Source organism: Heliangelus exortis, chromosome 15 (assembly GCF_036169615.1).
Source record: "Heliangelus exortis chromosome 15, bHelExo1.hap1, whole genome shotgun sequence".
Classification (NCBI taxonomy): domain Eukaryota; kingdom Metazoa; phylum Chordata; class Aves; order Apodiformes; family Trochilidae; genus Heliangelus; species Heliangelus exortis.
The window spans coordinates 5479934-5507325 of record NC_092436.1 but is presented as its reverse complement, the minus strand read 5'-3'; the positions used below and the strand labels follow the sequence as shown (position 1 = coordinate 5507325).

Sequence of the window (27392 nt, the reverse complement as noted above, 5' to 3'; positions counted from 1 at the left end):
GTCCTGGTGCCAGATGGCTTTGGAAGCAGATGACTTCATCTCTTTTAAAGGGACAAGGGATCTGTCATCAGTGTGCTATGGGAAGCAGTGTGCATTGTCCTCAGTGAAGAAGCCAACGAGGAGAGCATTGGCACAGCAGCATTTATGATCCCACAAAGGGTCTGAAGAGACTTGGATTCCAGTCCAACACTGCCAACAACCTTGTGTCCTTCACTTGTAGCAATCCAGTGTGTTTGACCTGTCCCACACAATAACCTGTGCAACACCACAGCGAGTAGGGGACTGGATTCCAGCATGATCTCCATGCTGATGCCCTGCTGTGCATGGAAGGGCAGGAACTACCCTGAGTTCAGCCTCAGAAGTCAAAGATGTCTTAGGGGGGAGACCAGGAGTAGTTGACAAATGTCATCCACACATTTGTCACCAGTCTCTATCCCCAAAATTCTGCATGATGGGAGCCAAACCCACTCATGAATGCATTCCTCTAGGACCTCAGGCCATGGTAACCTGGAGATGCTCTAAGGAAATCTGTGTGAGTTTCAGAGTGGGAATCAGAGTGAGAATCAGGTTTACACAGTGAGATGGGGTTCAGGGCCTCTGAGTACCACTCCAAGGTCAGATGCAAAGGAAGAGATGGATCCACTCTCTGCCCTTAAGAGGCTTCTAGAAGATGAGAGAGATACAACCCAGCTGTCCCTCTCCCCATACAGCACCCACCTCACTCCCCCATGTGCTGTGCCCATCTGGAAGCTGCACAGCAGTTTGTAGCTCCATGGGAACCATCCTGACTCCTCTGAGCAGCTTCATGGAGGGTTATTATCAGCACCAGTGAAGGAGGTTGCAGTACATACAGGAGCAGGAGCCCATTCCAGTGCAGGGCTGGATCCTCCCCTCCCCCAGCATGCACGCTCCCTCTTGTTGGGGAAAATGCTGCTGTTGTTCCAGGCAGATAATCGCCCCTTCCCTTGCAAGTCCCTGCATGCACCCGTGCAACCATCCCCACAGAGCATTTCAGCACAGCAGATGCTGAGGCTCAAAGGCCAGACCCACAGACCAGCTCTCCTTTTGTGCACAGGGGAAACAAAAGTTGTTTGTCCCTGAAGTAGGGGGTCACTCCCCGACTGCCTCGGGGTCATCAGATCCCAGCACGATATTTGCTGTAGATATGGAGGGGACCTGACAATCAGGTCAGGCACCATAGGAGAGCAATGGGAGCTGGGACTGCTTCAGAAGAGCCAACCACAAAGCTGGTTGCCTGTCCTCACTGCAACAGCCAGATCGTGTCCATCCCAAGCTGGGACAGCTCACTTAAAAAGTGCCAGACCCTCAGTAGGGGTGATCAAGGGGGTGGCACCATCAGATTTGCTTCTGAGGGCTTGGAGAAGCCACATCTTGCCAGGATCACCCTGACCTCCAGATCCATGGAGGTAACGCTGGCTCTGATGGGGCTGTCCATAAGCAAGGCCAGGAAGAGCACATCTTCAGGAGGATGAGCTGGAAGATGGGCCTGCAGGCATGTATTCAGGAGACAGGCAGATCAGGTCCCCAGGGCAATGAGTGGGTATAGCCACTGGCAGCAAGGCCCCTGTAAGTGTTTCTTGTCGGTCCAGAGAGGCTTGTGATGAGTTCCTCACCCTAGTCTGAACAGGCTGCTGCTCTGCAAAACTCTTTAAGTGCAGCTAACCCACAGCAGAATGTCTTGGCTTTATCAAATGGAGATCTTGGGTGGAACCAGGAAATGAATCTCTCCTGGTGATTAGGGAGAAAGGATCATCCCTGCCAGCCAAGTGATGGAGCTCTGACATTCCCAACATTCTGGAAAAAGCTCCATTGCATCTGACAGGAGGAGATCCTGACAGCAGGATGTAGTGGTGTGAAACATTAATACCAGCTCATGAAGCCTTTGCTGGCTTGTTGGAGTGTCTGAGTGGGGTGAAGCAGCAGTGAGGCCTTCATGCATGGCTCCTTCCACCTGTGATCCTTTCCCTTCCTGGATTACTGGGATAGTAACTGATCCAAATGTGGTCTAAGAGTCCGTGATTTCCTTTATATGGAAGACAAGAGTCCATCTTGGTGTCCCAGCCAAGTGTAATCTGAGGAGATTGGGGTCCCATCTCCAGAAATGGAGTGCTGCTTGCCCCAGTGCCACAATTTAATTAAGAAAGGCATTCTTTCTTACTACACCATCTGGTACCTTTGAAAAATAGGAAGGTTTTTAGACAATTAAGTCCTCCTTTACTTAAATTCCCAAAAAGCCTCTCAATTTATTTTTTCCATCTTCACTTGCTGGCCATGTATGATGCTTCTCTATGCTACAGCCAGGGAGAAAAATCTTCTCTGAGAACTGAAATTAAGTCCCCTGAAGCAAACAAGACTGGTACCTTGTCTTCAATCTGCTGGCAATGAGGTGGGGTTGTCAGCAGTTTCTGCACTTGCTGGGAATTGTTAAGTGTTTTGTAAGGGGATTGGGTAATAAACACCCCTAGCTTATGCCCAATTACCTGATTCATGGCACTTTCATGACCACCAGCATCCTCAAACAGGATTTCATCAGCAAAGCACAGCAGAGAGAAGGGGCTGAAGGCCTCTGCAACCTCCTGGAAGACCAATGAGACAGCAGAAAAAGGAGAGATGTCTTATGCATGACATGATCTTTCTTGCCTTCCTGAGGAATCAGCATTTCCAGCACTGCTGGCTGAGAGCTCACACTTTGCTGTGCTGGGTGAGGCCAAGTCCCCAAATCTGACATCTCTGGGGTTACCTGCTGCTCCTGCAGGTGACAGGAGCACGGCACCTGGCCAGTTGTGAAAAGCTCCAAACACAGGGAAATGCTGCTTCTTGTAGCAATCAGCTGATGCCCTGAAGCCAGAGGTTTGCTCACTTCTACCCTGGCGTGTCTAAATATAATACAAGTATTGTTCTGAGCCCTGCCTCAGCCCCATGGAAATCCAGTCACCAATACCTGATTTTCTCGCCTTCCACAGCTGGGAGAAATAGAGCTGCACGAAGGAACTTTTTCTTTCATTCCTCCCAAGTGTACCTCCCATTGCCATTTCTGACTGATCACCCGTCCTCCTCCCAGAAGACGACCTAAAGAGGAGGAGCTCATTTGCAGTTGCAGGGTATTATTACTTTTACTATCACTTTTCTAATCCTTCCCTGCGAGTTCTTCTACAGTCATCTGACTGGATCAGCTGGAAAAATGGACAAGCTGCACATGTAAATGCAGCTGGATTTCTGCCTTCTCATTCAGTTCAAACTATTTCTGAAAGCCCATGATGAGCTTGAAATCAAAGTCATTGTCCAAGTGGAGTTAAGATGCTGTGAGGGTAGCACCCAACATGAACATCAGTAGCACAAAAGCCAACAAATCAGCTCCCAATCCCTCACTGTCCCAGGGTGACCCCAGGTAGATCCTTCAGTCCCATCATGCTGTTCAAATTTCCTCTCTCATTCTTGGTCTAAACTGTTCATCAGATTTAGCTTTGAAATGCTGAACAATTTTTATTCCCTCCAAACTGCATTTTCTGGTGAATTTACCAGATTGCTCTCAGTCACCTCCACTGACCTCCCAAAGTTGTCCAATATATCATGGGTCAATGTCTTCACATCTTTTTGGATTCGGACCATGTAATCACATGGATTTTCCCACTGATTGGGGTCCTGTGGTTTAATTTGATAGTGTCAAGTTTCAGACAAGTTCCAGCCAAAGCTGCACGTGCAGCTGGAGGACTCATGGCCATTGTCCTGTGGGATTTGCTAGTGATAAGTAAGGTGCAAGTCTGCATCCTCAATCAGGATGTTAATTGGGGCTGCCCTCTCCTGTTCTCACTTCCATCATTGTCCCCTGCACAGAGCCTCAAAAGGAGCAGGTAGGCACCTATTTAGACCATTTAAAGTTAAAATGATCCGGTCTTTATATTTTTTACTCAGTTGTGTTTTCTTAAAACTGCACAGAAAGCTCATTCATCATTTTGTCTTCTAAACAAACCACAAAGAGAAAAACTTCACCTAAACCTGAGCATTAATTTCCCACATTGAGACCTACCCATCTCTCTTCAACCCCCACTGTGATCTACAGGGGGTTATGTGAGTATTTACTGAGGGTTTGGGGGAAAAGAAGGAAGGGAGAGGGAAGGGGACTGGGACAAAGCAAACTGAAGCCACCCACAGGCTGCCATACCCTAGCCAATGTGACAAGGAAGCACCCAGGGAAGGATCCAGGTCCCTTCCCCTCGGTCCAGCCCTGATGGGATGCAATAGCCCCAAGTTTCCTGCTCTTGTTTCGACAAGAAAAATTAACCAGAGCTCCAGCACAACATTTAGGCTCTCTGTGCTGTCTCCCACTCTGTTCTCTGCCTTTTCAGGACAGAGACCACCTTTTCATTCTCTGTCTGTACAGCCCCGGGCACCCCAGGGCTTGTTGGCTGCAGCTGGGGTTTCTGGGGGCTCCCCCAGCACAAACAACAACAACCTTCAAAGTGCCTCTCCACACGCAGCTGCTCTGAAGGCAGATTCAGGTTTCCCCCACCCCCTTCTCCTCATCCCTCCTTGCGACACCCACCTGGCAGCTAGTTAAAAAACAATCTTTGGGTTTTTCAGGTGTGTTGGAGGGATTTACCTGACATATTCCACCTCCCTCCCCTACCCCCTCCCCCCCCCTCCTTGCCTTGCAGTTGAAGTCCTGGGTTTCATGGCAATACTGGTTAATCTAACAGTAAAAAGCTCTACAATTATTTGGCTCTAAGGCTTGGGTCCGTGCCCAGCTCTAACATAGACACACACACAAGTGCACCTCTCCAACACGGGAGCGGGCGATGCCTCTCCTTGTCCTTCTCCTCCTCCTCCTCCAGTCCGTCACGGAAGGGCTGGCTCTTCAGAGAGGGAGTTCCACCTCCTCCAACTTTCTCCCTCGCTGCTCTCAACCTGTGCCGCCGGAGTTTCAGCCAGCAAAAACCCTTCTTGGAAGAATTTCTCCCAACTTTCTCCTACGGTTTGCAAGCACCATGGACCCCCGGCAGCCGGCACGGTGCTGCTGTGGGCGAGGATTTCCAGGAGTGAAGGCAGAGAGGCAGTGAACTTCAGGAGAGAGCCGTCTCCTGTTGCAACAGGTAAGGCACGCTGCTCGCTGGTGTGGGAAGTTGAATCGACGCAGGGAGCAGTCTATACAGCACGGATGGAGGAAGGCACGGAGGATGCAGAGATTTAGTCACGAAACTGTTTTTGCACATCATTAACTTTTGCTGGAAACAGCCTTATGCTAAAGATAGGGATTTGGGATGTAAAGGGAAAGCTTTTCATCTTTTCCTCCCTTCTGGAAAACCTAGCATGGAAGGGTTATGGAAGGAGCTAGTAAAATCTTCAGCTGTGTTTGCACAGAGTTTGCATCTGGTCTCAGCTGGGAAATGTTATCAGGCTGCAGGCTGCACAAGCAGGTGGGCTCCAGGTATCAAAAGCAAAAGCCACGCTGCTGAGGGGGGGGGGCAGGCGAGGAGGGACCCGACAGGGGAGCGCTCCAGGTGTCTGCGTGGGGCAGGATTCCTGCAGGGAGCATGCTTGTGCTGGAGCGAATGGATGTGAATGGATGTGCGGCTGCAGGAGCAGGGATGGTGGCCGGCTGGAGCCTGGGTTGTTGGCTGTGTACAGCCTCACGAACCGGGGTGGTACCGCTCCCGGCACGGTCCCTGTGTGCTCCATTTGGCATTTTAATGGTCAGCTCACACTGGGCTATGCCTCAGGGAACCACGTGCGTAGCTTCGATGCTGGTGTTTCCCCAGCCCTGCTTCCCAGTTCGGGCAGGAAAGAGCTCCGTGCCCACCCTGGTCCCGCTCCGTGATGGGCAGCAGAGCACGGACATAAAGCAGGAGCCTCCGACCCTTCCTCCTGCCAGAGCACATGCATCGACATAGGGGTGTTTGCATCGAAGCAACTTTGTTCCCTGTCGGGTACCTACTGGCAAACAGAACAAAATCCCAGAGCAAATCCAGTCCCAGGTCAGGGTATGGAGGAATTATTTGTTGTGTACATGTACAGCATGGAGAAAAGAGGTGAAAATACCAGGAGGGAGGCCCAGGCACTTGGAACAGACACAGTCCTTCCAAACAGCAGTTATCAGCTAATTAGCTTCCCCAGGGGAATTAAAGGCAGACTCGGTGGTGTGTAGCACTCCAAAGGGGCAAAGATCAGCTGTCACACGACTGGGGTGGCTTCGGACAAAACTCTTACAAGAAGTTGTAGCTTACTTGTGTTTCCTGCTGCAAAGGGCTGAGGGTTTGCAGGACGGGTAGAAACTCAGGCTGTGTGGTGGCCAGAGCTGGGGACGTTTTCCTGGGGCAGGCAGGACTGTGGCCGATGGGCTCCTGCTTCACCCAGGGTTTGGGTCCCTGCTGGAGGGCTCGGACTCACTGTGTCCTCCAGTCCAGCACTCAGAGGGTCAAAGAGCAACCATGAGAAGCCTATGGAGCTGCCACAGTTCTCCAGGCTGTCAGCTAAAGAGACATGGGAGGTTATCAGAGCCTCTGGACAGAAAGCAAACAGTCTGTATCAGGCCCCTGAGGAAGGCTTGGGCTGTCTCGGTGTTCAGGGAGGCAAAATCACCAGGTTGGCATTGTGCACCCTTATCGTCTCCTAATACGCAGCACACCTCTCCTTATCGAGAGCAGTTCAGGGACATCCGCCTGTCTGATAAATGCTTGGGGTTCCTGAGGGGCTGAGCAGGCAAGAGGCTTCTAACCCAGGGGTTTCAGTCTGTCTGCTGCTCCCCATCCACTTGCTGGGCTCTAAAGCACCCTGTGTCAGAAGTGAGCCCACCCGCCCTGCCTGCAGCAGCTCTGCTCCTATCCTGAGCCTTTCCCTTAGCCACAGCTTGCACCGTGAATTTATTTCAAATCCTACCACTCTCAGAAACCAGTGCTTCTCCCAGCCCTCCAAACAAACAAGCATCATTCATGTACGAAGGGAGAGTTCAAAGGAGGCATAACACCTGGAATCAAACATCTGTTAGAAACTAATGCATTTTGCATCCTACGCTCCTGCCAACTGCTCCAAGGCAAGTCCTAGAGGATCGTTCCAGCTACCTCCATGCTACAGAAATGGCATGCCCTGCTCTGCACACCTCACTTTGGTTTTTGCCTCGTGTGGAGTATACAAGTTCAGCTGCACCTCAAGCAGGAATGGGCTTTCTTCTGTACCATAAGCAAGCATAAGAGGATTAAATACCCTCAGTCCTTTTTTTTTTTTTTTTTTTCAAACTGGGTTGGCAACGTGGATGCTCCATTGTCTATTTGCAAGATGATTTGCTAAGCAAGCAATTTTTCTCTCAGCCACACTTTTCCCTTGGCAATGGGGCAGGTACTGGTTTACTAGCAAAGAATCTTTCTTTCCTAATTCTTGTAAGGAGCTCCAGGGAGGGGCAGGCTGCAAGGGCTGTTAGGAAGGTTCGTAGTTCAGAAATGAACAAGCAGCAGGTTTGAGACAAACCAAAGGAAGTCTTTTTCTTCTTTTTTTTTTTTTTTTTTTTTTTTTTTTCACACAAAGGGCATAATTAACTTCTGGAACACATTGCCACAGGATATTGCAGAGGCCAAAAGTGTACTTGGCTTCAAACAAGGTTTCGATCCATTTGGGATAGATTGCTCCAGTGGAGGTTATTAAATGAAACAGCCCAAGAACAACTGTGCCCCAATGCTGGAAAGTGGGAGAAGCAGCATGTTACACATGCCTTGATTTTTGTGCTCTTCCACTATCTGGGAGAAAGATAATAAAGATACGGTCAAGCACGGGTATCTTGATGCTCTTATGTTGTGGGACTATTTTGAGTTGACCAGGTTGTCCCTCAGATGGATGCTGTGACTCAGGCAGCCCGGGATAGGCTGGTTGTGCCATGAACAGATGCTCCATATGGCTCAGGGTGACAGGGACATCGTGTGCCCAGCATTGTATTTGGCTGTCACAGGTGATGCAAGCAGTGTCCCCACACAGCTGCCTGCTCAGCAGAGGTGCTGTGATGAGAGAGCACTCTGAAACCTGTGTCCAGCAGAGGCTCTGGAGCAAGAGGTAGAACCCAGGCAAGGACACACTGTGGCAATGAGATGAGCCTGGGCAAACGTGCCTGTCTCAGGGGTTAATCTTTTCCCCAGTGAAATCCTGAGCTCCCCAGGCTTTGGATCAGCTTGTGTGGCACTGTGGGAACAGCAGAGGAAGGGGCTGCTCTGGGCAGGCTTCCCCAGGGCAGGCAGGTCTGGGAGCTGAAGTTTTTCTATCACCTTGCAGGGATCTGTAAATGTTCAGCCTGCATGTCAATAAATGTGGCACAGCTATTGGCATCCTGGCCAGCCACCTTTTTACAAGAGAGGATCATGTGCTGATTATCTCATTTGTTCTGTCTTCTGTCTGTGTCCTTACACAGCCTCAGAACATAGAGGGATGGGAAGGAGCAGCACAAGGCAGGGCAGATGGAACAGAGGGATAGAGGCTGCAGGCAGGGCAGAAAGCTGCTGGCTGTGCTCACCTTCAGGCACCAGAAGGGAAAGACCAGCAGGCTGCTGGGCAGGGAAACTTCCCATCAGTGCAGAAAACGGTCTGTGGTGAATGAGAATTGCCTGGTGGGACAGAAAAGGGTGAGGGAGGAGGCAGAGGGGCCAGGGCTGTGCTGCAGAGCAGAGAAGCAGAGTGGTCCATGTCCTGCTGAGTGCCAGGGCTCCTCACCTGCATCCAGCAGGGCACATGGTCCCTCACTCAGGTCTTCATGCCAAGCTGCTCTTGGACACCTTCCTAACAAATTTCACCCGTCATAGGGTAACATGTATGATCCCTGCAGGGAATCACAGAAAGTGGATCAGAGAACTGCTGTCACTTAGCTGATGTAGCCTGCATACTCCTTGCAATCATCCAGTTTGAGTTAAGGTGTGGATGAGATCTCACGGGGTCAAAGAGATCAGGGTTAGACCCCTTCAGACACTGGGCAGAGCTGCTCCTCTCTCCAGGCTGGGGTGGGAGCTGAGCCTTGTCTGGACTCACAGCTTTGGTGGGTCAGATGGGAGCAGTGTGCTGGGATCTCTCAGGCTTTGCAGCATCTAAATAAACAGCTGTTTTGTGAGCAGCAGAATTCATGAAGCTTGGTTGCCTGGGGTGTTCTCTCTTGTGTGGATTCTCTGATGTCTAATAATCGGGTTGGGCTCACATTAGAGCCTTTTCTTCCAGCTGGGAGTCCTAATTTGGATTTCTCTCTTCTCTCCTGCTGCTTTTCACAAGATAGTGCAAACCTAGCTCCTTTCAAGTCTTTACCTATCTGGTTAAATTTGGCTAAAACTGTCCAGTGGATCCAAAAGGTATCAGAGAGGAATGACAACATGGTCCCACACACCAGCTTCCCTCAGCGGTCTGCAGACAGGGAAATGATTATCATTGCAAGATAATTTGCATCCCGAGCACGAGAAAAATGTATAAGGTTCAAGTATGAGTTTTGGCAGGAGTAAGCAACCAAGAAAGAACCCAGGATCCCTTGTGGGCTCTTGCAGCCTGTGCTGATGGTCAGGACACACCTGCTGGGCCAGGTTGTTTCCAGTGACCGAGGTATGTGGCCCGTGGCTCTAAGCCTCCGTGGGAGCTGAACCCCAGAGACAGCAGTGCTGTTCCCTCCCTGCTTTCTTGCTGAGCCTTGGCCAAGGAGGCAGTCAGCACCCCCCAACACATCCCTAATTATCTGTGCGAAGCCTCTGGACCACAGGAAGGATTTATCCCCCTGCTTCAAATAACTGGGGAGGGCACAAAGTGACCAGCAAGAAGAGACAAGCAGCTGCCTTTTCACAGGAGAGCAGAGGAAGGGGATTAGGAATAATGCAGAGGGATCCTTCCCTCTGCCTCTGGCACGAGGAAGTCAACCTCCCCAATGTCACACTGTTTCTGGGACAGGAGCTAGCAGCAAGAAAGGTGGCTCCATGAGGTTCCCTTAACCCCCAGGCTTCCTCCAGTGCCCCCACTGTGAGCTCGACAGCTCCAGATCTGCACAATTAACTCTTGCTCTAGAAGGATGTTGCAATGCCAAGACAGATAAAGATCACTGACCCTTCTAACTCTACAGGGAGATTCAAGCCTGTTCAAGTTCTCCTGGGCCTAGCAGACAAGCTCCTGGAGACTTTCAACAATGACAGAGAAACCTCAGCTATGTGACATACCTGAGCCAGACATAGGTGTTGGCAGCAGTACAAAATCAGGTTCTCCCTGTGTTCCTCACAGAGCAGTGGCCAGAAATGCACATTGTGGGTGAAAAGGTGACAAGAGAAAGCCTTCAGCTTCCCATGCAAGGTGATGCCTTGCCCAGGGACCGAGGACGGCTTGGAGGCAAAGGCACAGAGTGCCAGCTTGCTCCAGTAGAGGAGCAAACCAGGGCAACAGGTAGAGCAACAGGACACAGTCAAAGCCACAAGGATGGGGCAATGGGTGAGATGGCCGAGAGGGAAGGGGGGGGAAACACACAACTGCCTGGGGGAGGCCACAGTAAGGTGTCATAGAGGAAGATGCCTTTAGAGCCAGTCTGGATCTGTGCATCCAACTTGTGAACAGCTGGCAGGGTGACAAAGGTGGCAAAGGCATTCAGCTGTGTGTGGGAAGGAAGAGATGAACATCAGAGTAACTAAAGACTTCCCAGCTGCCCTTCCCATGGAGAAGGCCATCTCACTGTGCAACTAACCCCTGTCTGCAACATCTGCCTTCACTGCTCCATGGGCAGTGTCCCACCATGTTCTCATTGCCAGCCCTGCATGGTGGTCCTAGCAGAACCCCTTGCAGGGCCACTGGCCACCACAGACCAGACCCCAGGAAAGCAGTGCTGTCACAGAATGAAGCATTTTTTTTTTTTTTACCAACCTCTGCAGCAATGCAGCCTGGCTAGAGAAAACAGGTGTCCCAGCACCATTCCAGGTCTGCCAGCCTGGGGCCCAAATTGCCCCACACAAGTCCATGACACACAGGCTTCTCCCAGACACCTCCAAGAGAGCCTGTTCCTCCAAACCCCATTTAGAGGTTGCACCTGATGATCATCTCCTCATAGGGCTGTATCCATTCCACTCCAGGACCTGTGTGTGACCCCCTGCCATGCTGGGTGGTCCAAGCAAGAGTCATTGCTCTACCCACAGGCAAGAAACTCATTAATCCCATGGCTTTATGTCTGAGCATCCCCTAGTACAGCCCACCCTGTCAGCATGCAGGTATTTACAACCAGGAAAAGAGCTGAACCATGACATCCTCGCAGCACAGGATCTGGGCACTGCCCGTGGGCCAAGTGCTGTGTAACAGGAGCCCTGTTTCTCAGGTCACTCAGAGCAAGGGGAGACCTGGGTTGCAAAAGGCACGTGCAGCAGGTTTTAAATGATCAGCTGCCTTGCTCCAGGCTGTCTAGCGATCTGGAAACAATTTCCAAAGGTTCATTCATAGATTTGAAAGACAAAATGAAGAAGAAACAGCCTAGCTGAGCCCTGGTGGAATCTGCAAGTCCAGCAAAAAGCTGTACCCACATGAACAGCCCCAGAGTGGGTTGGTGCAAAACAGCCCTGCGAGCATCAGGCCTTTGAAAACCATCCACAAGCCCTGGAAAACCCTACATTGAGGAAGGAAAGACTGTAATTTCTGTGGCTCTTTTCTTTAGTTTTTTGGCTTTGTGTAGTACCTCCAGGATGCATTCTGCTTCTCTGCAAAACCAAGCAGAGATTGCACAACCAAGTGCAGGAGCAAGATCTCCAAGGACAGTACCAGCCACTAGCCTGGCTTCAGTATCTCATTCAAAAAAACACTGATGAGCTCATGGGAGTGGCCCTGTGCCATGGCTTGGGAAGGGATGGGCTTTTTTATTTTCCAAAGTCCGAGAAAACAGTTCAAAAAAATACCTCCCCATATAATTGAAACCCCATAAGCTCAGCTTTGTGAAAGACCAGTGAGGAACTCATGAATACTGAGCAAGGCACCCAATGGAAAAGGATCCAATTCCCTTCAGCACTGCTGCAGCAACAGAGAAGGCAAACATTAACCAAGCAGCCCAGCCCCTGCCCAGGGTGTACACGGGTTATTCCAGCACTGGGAATCAAAACATCTCCCAGATATGGCTCAACACCTGGACAAGAAACTTGCTTTTGAATCTGTGGCTTTTTCCAACATTACAAACCCAAGGACAGCTTTCTGGTTGGTCCTTTTTGGCAGGCAGCTGTAAGGGTATTGCCCCAAACTATAGCTGAACCCCTTCTGTACAGCTACCACCCAAGCCAGGACAAGACAGAGGAGAGAAAATGGATGGGGAGAGAGGAAGTGCATGAGAGAAAGAAAGAGAAAGAAAGTTAAGTTTGGGACATGTGCTGGCAAAATAGAGAAGATAACAATAAGGGAAGAGTTGTTCTTTTTCCCCCCTCAAAACTATTATTTTTCTTTAATCTGATCTCAACACTTTGGGCCAAGCCCCAACCACAGCCAGCAAGGAGAATGCTGCTCTTGGTGTGCTCAACATTCACCTTGTTTTGTGTTTTGGGTTTTTCTTGCTTTTAAATTCTCCTCTTGAAGGGAATGGAAAGGTGGGGCTGAGGCCACACCTGCTTCCTGGCAGGCTGCAGCATTTTCCTGAGATAGGGCTGATGAACACAGCAACCTGCACAGACCCCGGGGAGGGACCCCCCCTGCCATGCCCCAGCCGGCCGGAGTAGCCGTGCCCTGCACCGATCCCCCTGAACCACCCATCCCCACGGCCTCCCCACGCACACACTTTGAACCTCAGGGCTGTGTTTGTTTGTTCCTTCATTTCAAACCGACAGATTTGGGCACGTCTTTGACAGAGGATCACAATTTGGATGTTAAATTTAGACGCGGGCTTAGGCTCTGATTAGAGACACGCGGCCTGTTTACTCGCTCTGCTGGGAGCTTGCATCTACAGGGCTGAGGGTGAAGCCCCTCCAGGCTCTCTGATCCTCGCCTGGTGATTAGGAGAGGAGGCTGAATCACCACATAATGATGCCCTGGTATTTCCCTCACTCAGGAACATGCCTTACCTTCCTCATTTCGTCCCACCGATGGGCTTTCTGCAGCACATCTGCCTCCCCACATGCAGCCGTCTCCAGGAGGGCATCTGTGCCCAGGGAAGTCATGGAAAAGAGGAACAGAGAGTTTTCAGGAGTAGAAATAACTGATCCCATCAGATGAGAGACCAGATGCAGCTGAGGGTGTTTGAGTGTTTAGTGCTTGCAGCTGACCTGGCAGCTCTGAAGTGGGTCTGACCCTTGCCATGGATCATGCACAAACTGCTGTCAGCACAAGGACATGAGGCAGCTCAAAGAAACAGAAAGAACTTTTCCCCTAATCCACAGGAAAGATCTGTTGTGGGCACTGTTAATTTCACCCAGTTTCAGTGTGGAGATCCTTGAACTCCACTGCAAGGACTCTTGAGCTTGGCAGTGCTGCTCCTCCTTGGCAGCCCATCTCCCATCTCCCACCTCCCTCTGGGATTTTAAGTGCTAGTAAATTCATTTTATGATATTTTCATATTGTACACAGCTTTCCCATCCATGACAAGAGTCTCAGAGACCCACCTCATTTCTGCTAGTTTGTTATGCCCACCAGACATGGTCCCAGTTGGGCTTTCCCTGCCAGGGCAGTAGTTATCCAGATTTGCCCTCTCTTCAGAGCTCTGTGCCTCATTTGAAGCTCAACAGTTTGGGCTGTACCTTTCAATGTTACAGACCATTTCCAGTGGAAATGAGGCTTTTGCCTCATGCCCCACATACGTAGTTACTCTCCATCCTTCATAGTTAACTTCTGAAGCAATTGATTGCTTTTTTTTATTTTATTGTAATTTAGAGCAAAGCTTTTAGAAATATGAGGTCATGACAGGTTTTGCAGAAGAAATAGCTGGACAGAGGAGTAAAACCCTGCTAATGCCCCCTGCTAATTTGGAAAAAACCAGCAACCTAAGTCTTTCTTAGATGTCAGGAAATCTACAGGCAAGAGTGAGATTAAGGACATTCCAAGAGAGATTCAGAAGAAAGTTTTCATCTTGCTATATGCCAAAAAACCCACTCCTTGCTCAAGGTTATCCTCCCATATGGAATTGCTGGTGCCCAAGAAGGCATGTGCTCTAGCTCCAGCTTTTCTTGTGGTTGTGGAGTTCATAACATCTCTGCCTTGTGGGTTCTCTGATGTCTTATAAGAGATGAGTTCACATTGCCATTTCAGTGCAATTCAATTAAAAAGTCAATTAGACCAGACACAAAGCGATCAGCGTCATTAATTCTGCTGTTCATGGAATAACACCATGTTTTGTTGCTGTTTTGTTCTGCTGTCTTATTCTACTCTGAATTGTGACTTTTCCTGCTCCACTGTCCTAGCAGACACACATGCACACAGCATGCATACATCTTCTTTCCAGGTTCAGCAGTTGAAAATGTTGGAAGGGAGCAGCTCTAGGCAAGTCCCTACACGCTGCGAATCTCTTAAGCACTGCTAAGTAACATGCAGAGCTTTTAAGAACATGGTTTTCACCTTCTCAGAAGGAACAACACTCTTTTCTGGATCACCTAGCTCTGTCCTCCAAGATTTTCTTTCATTTGCTGTGCATGTGGAACTATGCTGTAGTTCCTAGAAGTGGAATAATATAATTATTAGAAAAAATAAATAAATAAATAAATAAATTTCATCCATTACAGCAAAGGCAAACTGTGTTGGCTTCTCTGTAAATTCTGATAGTTTTACTTCCCAGTGACACAGGCTACAATTTACCTTCAGATTGTTTCAAAGAGGAATCACCACAGCAGAGAGATTTTTGGATGTCTGGCGTATGTGTAACAGGGAAAAGGGGATTTGAAGAAGTATCAGATTTGCAGCTTTGTATTTATTGGTGATTAGCTATCTCAGTGAGAAAATACAGCACACAGTTGCTAGTTAGACTCAGATCATTTCTTACTAACATTTAACTTCACTTATAAATTGAACTGATTCTGGCTTTTAAGGAGGTGAGTCCTGAAAAAGTGTCTGGAAAAACAAGTCTTCCCTGTTTAAATTAAGAATGTGCCAAATGACTGGCAGGTACTTGATATATAATTTAAATTTAAAAGAGGAAGAAACAGTTCTAGATAAAGATCTCCTGGGATATCTAGGGGAAATATATGTGCCTATATTTAGCTTATCCCTGGTTTCAACCCCTAAATGCACACGCAGCAGCACACACTTTGCTTTTGAAAAGAACAAGCCTCCATCCTTTCACAAGATCTGCAAATCTTGCTAATGAAGTTACAGCCTTGCTAATCACGTCTGTGCTCTCCAGTTCCTTCTTCAACACCCCGTGCTCACAGAGACAAACTGTGGAGCTGAAGGTGTTCAGCAGCCTCTAGAGAAGGAAGCTGATGGCCAGTGGTCGTGGATGGCACATCTCCCAGAGGAATCCTGACCCTGGGGCTTTGCCATGAGAAGGGAGGAACTGGAGAGATTACTCAAAGTTCTGAAGGTGACATGGTCAAAGTGTTTTGCTAGAAATCTGCTCTCTGAAGCAAGGAGCAGGAAGCAGCCAGGCTGTGAGTTGAGAATTAGAATAATTTTGTGATAATTTTGTTTTTTAAATTTTGCCTTCTCTAAGGGCAAAACCTGAAGGAGACAACATGTACATGCCTGATCCAGCATGGGAGGACAGGCTGGCACTGAGGAAGGAAGGAGATGAGTTAACCACATAACCAAAGGTCATGGTAGAGAGAGGCTGAGCTCATGAGGACTTTTGTCCTTACTTTAACAGAAATCATCAGTGTCCCTCCTTTAATTCTGCAGGACCCAAGGAGACACCACACCATGGAAGTCACTATCAAGAGGCACTTCCTAAGTGTAGCTGTTTTCCTGATGCACTGTGTGGTCCACAAGGCAAGCTGTGAGAAAGGCAACACTTCTCTGCACTTCACCCACTTCTTCTACAATGCCACTATCTATGAGAATTCAGCCCCCAAGACCTATGTGGAGAGCTATGTCAAAATGGGTATTTACAAGACAGACCCTGAGTGGGACATCAGATACAGAATTGCCTCTGGAGACAACACAGGTCTCTTTAAAACAGAGGAGCATGTGATTGGGGATTTCTGCTTCTTGAGAATAAGAACAAGGAGCAGCAACACAGCACTTTTAAACCGAGAGGTTAAAGACAGTTACATGTTAATAATCAAGGCCACAGAGAGCAACTTTGCCCATGAAGCCTGGGCCAAAGTTTTGATCCACATTCTGGACAGAAATGACTTGAAACCTCTCTTCTCACCCCCCTCCTACAAAGTATCCATCAGAGAAGACACTCCTCTGAAAACGGTGGTCACTACGCTCAGTGCCACAGATGCTGATGCTGGCCAGAACTCTGAGTTCTACTATGCCCTCAACAGCAAGTCTGACCTGTTCACTGTCCACCCCACCACGGGGGCTGTTATGACCACAGGGAGGCTGAACAGCACCCATCGAGGCAGGCACCATCTGCAAGTTTTGGCTGTGGACAGAATGAGAAAGATCACAGAGGGGAATGGCCTTGGGAACCTGGCTAGTCTCATGATCCAAGTGGAGCCATCTGCCAGGAAACCCCCCGTTATTTCCTCTGTGAAGGTGACACCACCTGACTCAACTGAAGATTTCCTCTATGCAACTCTGTCTGTAGAGAGTGGTAACTCAGAAGTAGGGATAGATTCAGTTGACTTGGTGGATGGAGATCCAGGAAGACATTTCAAAGCCATCAAATCCTACTTTGGGAGCACAGAGTTCATGATTGTGTCAACCAAAGAGGTCAACTGGCTACTTTACCCATTTGGTTTCAACCTCAGCCTACAAGCCAAGGACAGGAATAAGCCACCACTGTTCTCTCCTGTTAGAGTTATCCATATACCTCCTTCCAAGTACGTCTCTGCCAGATTTGAGAAAGAAGTGTACCGGGTCCAGCTCAGTGAATTTTCCCCAGCTGGAAGCCAAGTTGTTATGGTGAAGATCACACCAGCCTTCCCAAACCTTACGTATATTTTGAGACCTACTCCTGACAGCACAAGCTTTAAAATCAATCCTCACACTGGGCTGATAACTACAGTCAGAGCAATGGATTTCCGTGAGCAGTCTCGTTTTGCGCTCGAAGTCACAACTGTTAAGAGTCACACATCCACAAGTGTTGTCATTGACATCATTGACTGCAACAACCATGCTCCAAGTTTTAGTCAGTCTTCATACCATGGGGCCTTTGATGAAAACGTTCCTCCCGGTACCAGTGTCTTAACAGTAAGGGCTACAGATGAAGATGAAGGAGACAATGGCTTTGTCACCTACACCATAGCCAACCAGAACTCGGTTCCCTTTGTCATTGATCCCTATTCTGGCATCATTTCCACCTCCAAGTCAATGGACTACGAGTTGATGCAGAGATGGTACCACCTACGAGTGTGGGCATCAGACTGGGGCTCACCCTTCCGCCACGAAACGGAGGTGTACGTCTCCCTCACCCTGAGCAACGTCAATGACAATGCTCCTGTGTTTGAGAAGGCAAGCTGCAGTGGCACAATCCCACGGGACTTTCCTGTTGGGAACCCTGTGGCCACAGTCTCTGCGATCGACAGCGATGAGCTGCAGCGTATCAAATACGAAATCAAGTCTGGCAACGAGCTGCGGCATTTTGAACTCAATCCCATCTCTGGAGTAATATCCCTTAGAATATCTCTGCGAGATCTCCCTCCTGAACAGCCACTTTTCTACTCTTTGAAAATAACTGCAACAGATGGAGAGAACTATGCTTTGCCAACATCTGTAAATATCACTGTGGTCAGCCAAGGGCTCCCCGTCAAAATGCAGTGTGAGGAAACAGGGGCCCTGAAACAGCTGACAGACACTATCATACACTCCATCGAGTCTCAAATTCAAGGCCATGGGCAGGATGATGAAACCTCTCTGAACTTGCACCTTATAAACCATAACGCTCCAAAGTTTGATGACAGCTTTCCACGGTCTATTGATATCATAGAGACTGTTCCCATCAACTCAACTATTGCTGACCTTTCGGCTGTTGATCCTGATACTGGTTTTAATGGGAAACTGGTCTATGTGATCTCAGATGGAAATAATGACAGTTGCTTTACCATTGATCTGGAACTGGGTCTGCTTCAAGTCCTTTCTCCCCTTGATCACGAACGAACCAGCTTCTACATTCTTAACATAACTGTGTACGACCTTGGCACACCACAAAAATCATCTTGGAAGCTCCTGGTTGTGAATGTGTTGGATACCAATGATAACACTCCTAAATTTCCACAAGGTGCCTACTGGGTGGCAATACCAGAACATGTAGCAACAGGGACAGCAATAGCTCAACTGAAAGCAGAAGATGCTGATATGGATGACAATGGGAGACTTAAATATTCTCTTCTAACCCCCACTGATAAATTTTCCATTAACAGTGTCACTGGAGAAGTGACAGTTACAGGCACCCTGGATAGAGAATTGTGGCCTAGTTACGTGCTAAAAATCGAAGCTAGGGACCAGCCCAAAACAGGCTACCAGCTGTTCTCTGTTATGGACCTCATTGTGACTCTGGAGGATGTAAATGACAACACCCCACAATGTCTCCCAGCCCTCAACAGCGTTAAGATCCCAGAGGACCTGCCAGTGGGAACCATCCTCCTGTTTCTGGAGGCTTTTGATCCAGACACTGGCCCTGGGGGTGAGGTGAGGTACAGCATGGTTAATGATGAGGAGATGATGTTTCATGTGGATAAGCTGACCGGGGCACTCCGGTTGGAGAAGGAGCTGGACTATGAGAAGAAGGACTCTTACAATCTAACCGTGCAGGTCAGTGACGGCGGGAAGCCCTTTCGCTCTTCCCTCTGCCACCTGGAAGTGAACATCCTTGATGTCAACGAGAACTTGCACCCACCACGCTTTGCCTCCTTTGTCTTCAAAGGCTGGGTGCAGGAGAACAGCCCTGAGGGCACATCAGTGATGATGGTCACAGCAAAAGATGTTGATAAGGGGAAAGATGGAGAGGTTCAATATTTCCTCCGAGAGGGCACTGGCCTGTCCGTCTTCCACATTGAAAAGGACACAGGTAATGACAGCTTGGTTTATTGGTGTACCTCCAAGGCTTAAGCTTCATGCTGTAGCTTCAGCCTGACCTTATGACCCAATAGGACATTTCTATAATCTTTCTATTTATCAAGTTTTATGCATTCAAATCTTTCTTGCCTGTGCTGGGATGTACAATGTGCGTCCCCGTATTTGGGGAGGAGCAAGCAGGGTTTGTCTCCTTAAAACGATGGAAAACCAATGTCTGTTCTCCCCCCAAATACTGAGGTCTTCCCTTTCACTTCTGTACCAAACTACCCTCCGCACAAGCAAGCCCTGGTCTGCCACACAATCTCACAGCCATACAAGGCTGATGCCACAATTCATACATGCAGCAAAGACCAGAGACCCAGACCGGTCTGGCATTAAGGATAAAGTGGGCTGAGTTCCTTAAATCCCTCACAAGCACTTTCTGTCTTTCTTCCAGGCATCATCCGGACAATAGGACCACTTGACCGAGAAGGAACATCTCACTACTGGCTGACTGTGCTAGCTCTTGACCTGGGAACAGTTCCTCTGTCTTCTGTGACTGAAATTTATATAGAGGTCACTGATACCAATGACAACCCACCTCTGATGTCCAGACCTGTCTTCTATGCCTCTGTGATGGAGAATTCCCCACCAAACACATCTGTCCTTCAGCTTGATGCCTTAGATCCAGACTCCAGCTCAGAGGGAAAACTGACTTTCCACATCCTAACTGGAAATCCTCAAGGACTCTTCACCATTAACCTCATTACAGGTAAGAAGTGACCCAACTCAGCATCTGTTTCTGAGGCTTCCAAGTGCCCAGAGGGTGTTACATATTCAACATAAGCAGCCCACACAGCTACCTTTGTCACACCTTTCTTCTACAGGAAAAGTCTCTGTCTCCAAATGTGTGGGGAGGCTGGGGATTGAAGCCCTGAACCTGGGAGCTGCTGTCTGTACCCACATGATTCTTAGAATGACACAAGTGTGCTACTTTTCAAAGCCCTGAACAGAACAAAGCAATTTCTTTTAATCTTCCCCCTTATAAACAGCTGCTCTATTGCACAGTCTAAGCCAGGAAACACCCTTCTGGAGGTGACTATCTGCTCCTGGGACAGACCAAGGCAGGACTAATAAAAAATGAATCCCACTGTGTTTAAAGGCTCCACCCATTCTCCAGTGCTATTAATGTAGTAAGTGTAGTAAGCCTCTGCTGCCATCTTCCTAGAGCATATCTTTCATCTGAGGATTAATTACCAGATCTTTCAGAGCCATCAAAAACCCACTGATGTTTTCTGTAAACAGCTTCCTCAAACTATCCCAGCAGGGCTGACATTGGGCCAGTCTGGCAGGGAAAGCTGTGCCGAGCCCTTCGCTCCATCAACTCCTGGGAGAAGAGGGAAGGGAGGGCATAGAGCCTGAGTATGGGAGAGGATTAATTGCATGACTTTGATCTCCTGGGGATGATAAAAGCAGTTCACCTACTGCAGCAGGATAGATGCATGCTCTAAGATGAAAAAGGAGCTGGGTGTATTGAAAAAGGTTTGGGCAGCTCTCAATTATGTGTTAACTGTGGTGTAATGGCTAGCTGGCAGTCCACTACAGCTGGCTAGGAGGGTGTTTAGCAAGAACTAGAGATGCTGAAACACTGAAATCCCTCTGGTTGCTGGAGATTTATAGAGTGTCTCTACCTGGCATCGTGTAGATACACTTGGACATGTCAGCTCTCTGGAACCACTGCTGTCCCATTTGTAATTACCTCCACTCTCAGAAGCTTCTTACCCAGGTCAGGGCATTGCTCTGCATCCAGCTTTCCCACATAGTCCCAATGACTCTGCACCACTCAGCTCCATTGGCAGCTTGCACATGTGCTTATCTCCATGGAAAGGTGGAGATGCCTGCAGAGATCACTACCTTTTTGATGGGATGTGGACCAGAAATAGGTACCAGGACACCAGGCTGGCTCCCCTCATCTTTTGGGCTCCATCCTGTACCCATGTGCCTTGAAGGAAATTCAGCCTTCCCTGTGCTGCAGGCAAAGCTCTCACCCCAGGGTGAGAGTTCCAAGGCTGCCGTGTCTTATGGTAACACAAGTGACACTGCAAAATCCAAACGTTTTGCTAACCAGACACCTCACCTCTAGGCAAACACTATAATTCCCGTATTAGACAAAAAACAAAAAGCTCTCTCAGCTGTGATTCATCTCCTACCCACCTCTCTGTGTAGCCAGGTAATTCTCATGTGTAGAGTGATAAGTCTGTCAGACCCTATAACAAGTTCATGCTGGAGGTCTCTTCCTTAAACCCTGAGCTTCGAGGTTGTTTAAGGACCTGCTTCCCAGCTTGATGAGGATTCAGCTATCTGTTGTTTTACTTGCATGTCACCCAAAAGAAGAAATAATTACCTGCAAACATTGGCATAAACTGAGCAGTGTCTACCCTCATGCTTACAGTATCTACAGAGAAAACATCTGCTACCAGTGCCAGAAGTTTCAGAGCTAAAGGCAGCTTATTTGCAACCCTGTAATATTTTCATTCTGCAGATGAGGACATTATAGTTGCTCTGTTAAGTAGAATAAAAGTATAATTTTGGTATCAACCTAGTAGTGCAGCACTGGAAGAGGAAATGCTGGCCTTTCAGTTCCTGGTCATTCACATCAGTATGGGGATGTATTTTTAAAAAAAAAAGAAAATAAAAAAGCTTAACCCAGTGCAGTTCAAATCAAACTGCTTAGGATTGGAGCAGCAGAAAAGAGAAAGCACTGCAGTATCTGAGTGTTATAGTCAAGTACCAGGGCTTATTCTGCATTTTTTTGTTAGGTTATGTCCTTTGTTCTTCAAGGGCAATAAATGCATCCCTTCCTTCACTGCTTGGAGGAAATGATCACAAAAAGACCCTGAAATATTTGAGCTCTTGAAATGCCAGAGATCCTGCCAATAGTCAATCCCAAATCCTATGGCAGCAAAAGAGTTTGAGTAGGCAGAGCTGCTCATCTGTGATGAAGTTGAATCTCTTGTCACGTTATTCAATGACAAGCACTGAAGTTTCAAGAGGAAAGCTCAGAGTCACACAGTTCAAGCAGAAGACTGGATAATCTGCATGTGTTGGAAGCTCCTCCAGTTCCTCCAGCCTTTGGATGAGAACGGAGGCTCCTATATGTAGAGAAGACTGTGACCAAGACCTCTTCTATCCCACACTGTCATCAAAGAATAGATAAGTCACCTCAGCACTGAAAAAAGCCGGAGCAGGAGGGGGCCAGTGGTCAGTCTGGGTCTCTCCTAGGCCGGGTGCTTCTGAGAGGAGCCCTGGGCAGAAGAAAGGAGGAGGAAGTTTGTTCTCATCCTGTGCACTAATAGGAATTAAGGTCCTGTTTTACAGACAGGCCTACACCCAGAATAACCCTGAAGAATAGCCCTGGATAATTATTCAGGGCACAGTGCCACACTATTGCAAGTAAGCTATTTCTCATCCTGGAGCTGGCTTGCTCTCTGTTTGATCCAGTAGTACCTTGGGACAAAATGAGTTGGCCATTGGAGATGTACCCAGAAAAGCCCCTTGACTTTTTCTCCTGAGGAATTGCAAGAAGACAGGAAGGGGATAATTGTCCCTTGGCAGGGCTTGGCTCCTGCAGCATCCTTGCACTACCATGAAGGGCTCTAAGCTCTTCAGTTCCCTGAAGAGGGTGGAGAAAAAAGAGAGGGAAAATAAATGAAAGGCTAATGAGAAGAGGGGATAAAACTGTGCAGTGAGATGAAAGCTTTCTGCCATCGGCGATGGAATCTCTCCAGCCCAGGCTGGCAGCTGGTGCAGAGCAGTGTTTGTGGGAGACAGATAGATAGACAGATACATGGAGAGATGGGCAGGTAGCAGGGCTTGGGGTATTCTGCTGGAAAGGTTTTCACCTTGTTTTATGTGGGGTTTGCAGTCCCTGGTGTGAAAGGAGTTCCAGTCCAGACAGGACCAGAAGGAAATGGAAGGCTGTGGCAGGAAGAGTGAGGATTAAGCTCTTCATCTTGCTAAAAGGCTCTTTGGAGAATCCTTCTACCTTGGACTACTCATCTCCAGCTCTTACCTAGTGCTTATTCTTCTGATCCTTCTCCTGCTGTGTCAGTGTCCACGGGCTTCCCCAGGATGCCTGTGGTTCCCAGCATTTCTGTGTGGAAGCAGGCACAGCCTGCTCTTCAGTGCTGAGGGCTGTCCTGCTGCTCCTCAGGGACCACACCACGGGTTCCAGCTGAGCACAGGGTCAGAACAAAGCAGGATCAGGACAAGAGGGGAGGTGGTAGAAGATGGGAGAAGGTGAAATGGAAGAAACAGTGCGACAACAGGAAGAAGATTTCAGCAGAACAAACTCTTCCCTTCTCAAACTCCTGTGAAAGCCCCAGTGCCTGCAAACCTGATTCTGGCTATTTTAACTATCTTAGATTTTCTTCCCTGCAGCAAGGGCAGGGGACCAGCAGCCTCCACCCCAGCATTTCTCTTGCCAGCAGAAGTTATTATTACTTTTTTCTCCCTGACAACAATGCACTGTTAATTCTGCAGCTCTTGTTCCAACATGACCAGCTTTTCTCTCTCCCCTTTCCAGGCAGCAAGCGGGAGAACTACAAACAATCCTTTCCCATTGCTGTGTGCAGGCAGGCTGGGAGAGCAGAGCTCATGCCTGTCTGTATGCAGGGAACACGAGGGATGATTTCTGGACTTTTAGATGGATGCAGAGCTTGGCTAGTTGGTCAAGTGCAATTAAGACTTGGCCATTTTGTTCAGTCTCTGTAGGACTTAGCAGAAACCTTCAGGGACACATACAAGAACTCAAAGGACACCCACTCAATCACAGGCCCCTTAGGAAAGGCTAGCTGGGTGTTTTCCAGAGGGGTAGGGACTGCACTGATCACTAGCACGTGTGTACATTCACACACAAAACACTCTTGTTAAAAACTAAGCAGGCACTTCCCTGGTCCTCGTAGGGGACAGCAGAGATCTGAGGAACTGTTTCCTCAGGCCACAAAAGCTGATGGCAGTTCCCCTTTAATAACAGTTTCCACTTCCATTTTAGCCCTCTGGCTTCACAGGGTGTATAACCAAGTAACAACAAATAACAAATATGCATTAATTCCAGCTGGCTTCTCTCAAGCACCACGTCCCATCCCTGTCTCCGCATCCCTGAGCTGCCGTGTGAACACCGCTGGCAGTCGGTGGCTGTTGGCAGCCACACAGCCCCACGGCTCTGGAGGGGAATCAGAGTGATTCACTGTTAACCACAAGAGCTTTCTGATCTCAAGGCAGAGTGGTAACAGGCTCTGGAGAAAGGAACTAAGAACCACAGCTGGGCACAGAGGAAGGGACAGAGGGAGATTGCCTGGGGTCAGAAGGAGAAGCCAACCCTTTGACTTGTGGCTCAACAGATGTGAAGCTAAACCCCAAAATGTCACCTGGTAAAACTCCCAGCTGGGATACAGAACTAGTCTGTGACAGAGAGTAGAGCCAGCTCTTAGTCCCCAGGAGATCTAAGGGTCCTGGAGCCAGAGGAGCTTTAAGGTCTTTTCCAAGCCAAGGCATTCTGTGATTCTATGATCTTCAGTAGCACAGGCATTCAAGAGAGTAATTAAGTTCCAGTTCATCTACCCTCATTGCAGTCCTTCTTTTCCAGCTCTAGAAAGCTCAGCTACAATCTTCTTTTCTTTCATTTTTATCATTAGGTCATGAAAGAATTTCAGGGTGTGGCCAGGCAAATCCAAATAATCACTTCAGGGTGGTTTAAGTTACCCTCCATCAGCTGGCATGCAGTAGCCAAGTGCAAGCAAGGTATTATTCTGTTGCAACTAATTTTGCAATCTGATAAACTAGAAATATCCCCAGTGTGCACACAGGTGCTGGGTGGCTCCACTGCCAGTGTCTTAACTACATGTCCTATGGGCTTCCTAAGCCAAAATTATGAACCATCCCATGAGGTAGCTGAAGTTCCCCTCTCTTAGCCAACCTATTGGCAATGTGGATAGGAGCACAGGAGGATTCAGTGAACCTCTGCTGCTTCTTAAGGCCTCAATTAAGAGGGCATTTCCATTCATATCAAGAGTTTTGCTGCTATTTGAGTCCTACAGCCTTTCAAGGGCCAGGGAAAGGTCCAAAAGCTCCTCAGCCAGTGTGCTCGGGCCACTGCTGAGTCCTCTTCACCTGCCAAGATGTCAAAAGGAAGATTAGGGAGAAGAAAAAGATTGCATGACATGCATGCACACAGAGTCTTCCAAATAATCTTGTCATAACACATTAAGGAGTGTTGATTTATGATTGTAAAGGCATCAAATAAATGTTTAGTGGAGCAGCTGGTGCCAAATACGAACAATCCCAGAGAACAAGTGGAAACAGTTAACAGTGGTCTTGTTCCAAGCAGCTGCTCCTCTCTCCCTCCTTCAGCTGCCCCATGTTTCCTGCAGCCATTTGAATTTTCTTCTGCCTATCATGCTCAGGCAGCTATCCACCAAAGTATGATACAACTGAAAACAATACTATTAATTAAAACATTTTGGCTTCAGACCAGAAATAAGAGTTGAGATGGGTTCACCAACTCTGATTTACAAGTCATTCAGGAGGCACGAGTGCTCACACCACTGCAGTGCCCACTGCCTCCTCACAAATGCTCAAACCACTGCAGTGCACACTGTCTCCTCATGCTCATCTTCCAGAGCATCACTGCTTGTGGTGGTCGGGAAATCTCACCCTGTGTGAGGAATCAGGACTTCCCTTTGTGGGGAGTGAACACCATGGCAACAGCAACCACTGGGAGCAAGGGTATGCAGGGAATGGACAAAAACATTCAGAGGTGTCAGGCTGAGGGACTGTCAGAAAATCGTGCATTATATATACAGTTCCCATCATCTGTAAAGCAGTTGTGAGAACTGTGCAGAGCTACTTTTCCCTGAAGATGATGAGTCAAGGCATCTGATAAGGCCTAATCCCAAACTAGATGTGGAAACACAAGCCTCAATTCCATCCTTTCCACACTTGCGTGTATTCAGCTTAGTCATTGACAGGCCAAAAAAAGGCAGTTATGATGATTTTGTTTAAACTCGAGTTTATTATAGCTACAATTCCTCCCTCCTGCATTCAGCCCATTCCCTGTGGTTAAACTAGAATGTATTTCTTAGAAATCCCTCAAGTCTTGCAGTTGTTGGAGCATTCATCTGTCTCTCAGCAAGGCTTAAAAAATATACCAACATTATTATCAACTTATTTTTAGCCTGAATGCATTTGTTCTCCTGGTAGAACAGAGGGTATTTCCCAAGACAGAAGACAAACTTTTGTCAAAACACTGTAAATTACTAAGACCAAAGTTCAGCACAGGGAAAACAGGAGTTGAGACTTGTTAAGAGGCCAAAATTGTGCCAGCACATGCAGAATGTTTTTTTACTTACAGGCATAAGAACAGTTTTGTTTTCATGGTCCTGCAGCCTTTCTCACCCACCAGTGATGTAGGCATCTGGGGGGTGTTCCCCCTCCTCCATGGTCCCTGTAATCAAAGGGGTGAGAGCAGCACTTCCACACAGGGATTCACACTGGAAGGGGACGATTTGCCCTTTGGGGGTGCCTGGCTTTCTCCTCTGAGCACCAAGGGAACCTGAAACAGGATAGGGGGGCTGGTGTGGGGCACACTGGGATTTGATCAGCCCCAGCTTTCCTTGGACACAGAGTCCTGGAGCTCAAAGGGTTTCTTTTTTGGCAGGTCTGATTTCTACAACTTCACGGCAGCTGGATCGAGAATACAAGGCTGAACATATCCTAGAGGTGGGTAACAATGATTGTAATTAGCTTTATTTACCTACAAGTGTATTAAGTCCTCAAAGAGCTCTCCTTGCAAGTTGGAGCACAGAGAAAGAATCTCATCTCATCAGCTCCCAACTGCTGGGAAACTTAATTAAATGGTGTGTGTTGCCCTAAGAGACAGCTGCAGCAGTACTGTGGGGTTTATTATTTCCTTACCGAAGACTGGAGTAAAAGGTCTGTTCTGGAAGCTGTGGGAATGCAGGAAGAGGACTGGAATTGTCCTCTAGCAGGAAAGATAATAAGCTGTGGGGGAAAGGGCAAGCCAGAGAAATCCACCCTCAGTTACCTCATTGTATCAGATGTTGCTGCAGTGCTGTGTGTTACCAGCCCCCATCCTCAGCTTCTTCAAGCTGTGAGCATTTCCAGCAGGAGCATCTCGAGGTGTTTCAGCCCATCAGGGTGACTGGGGAGAAGCCATTTCTCCCTGCAAGGCAGCACAGGCACAGCGAGGTGGGGATGGGTGATAACTTGCAAAGCAGCTGCAATGCAAACATTTTCAGCTGTGTGGCCCCTGATGC

At 48.3% G+C, this 27392-nt stretch overlaps 1 protein-coding gene across 1 annotated transcript in view; it reads left to right on the top strand.

Annotated features, from left to right (window-relative positions):
- The first annotated feature begins 4701 nt into the window (after positions 1-4701).
- Positions 4702-27392, top strand: part of FAT2 (FAT atypical cadherin 2) — a 57500-nt gene continuing 34809 nt past the window's right edge. Inside the window, exons 1-4 of the mRNA XM_071758593.1 lie at positions 4702-5111; positions 15790-19069; positions 19514-19828; positions 26774-26835. Coding sequence (XP_071614694.1) covers positions 15811-19069; positions 19514-19828; positions 26774-26835 — 3636 coding nt within the window. The 5' untranslated portion in view covers positions 4702-5111; positions 15790-15810. The remainder of the gene's footprint in view (positions 5112-15789; positions 19070-19513; positions 19829-26773; positions 26836-27392) is intronic.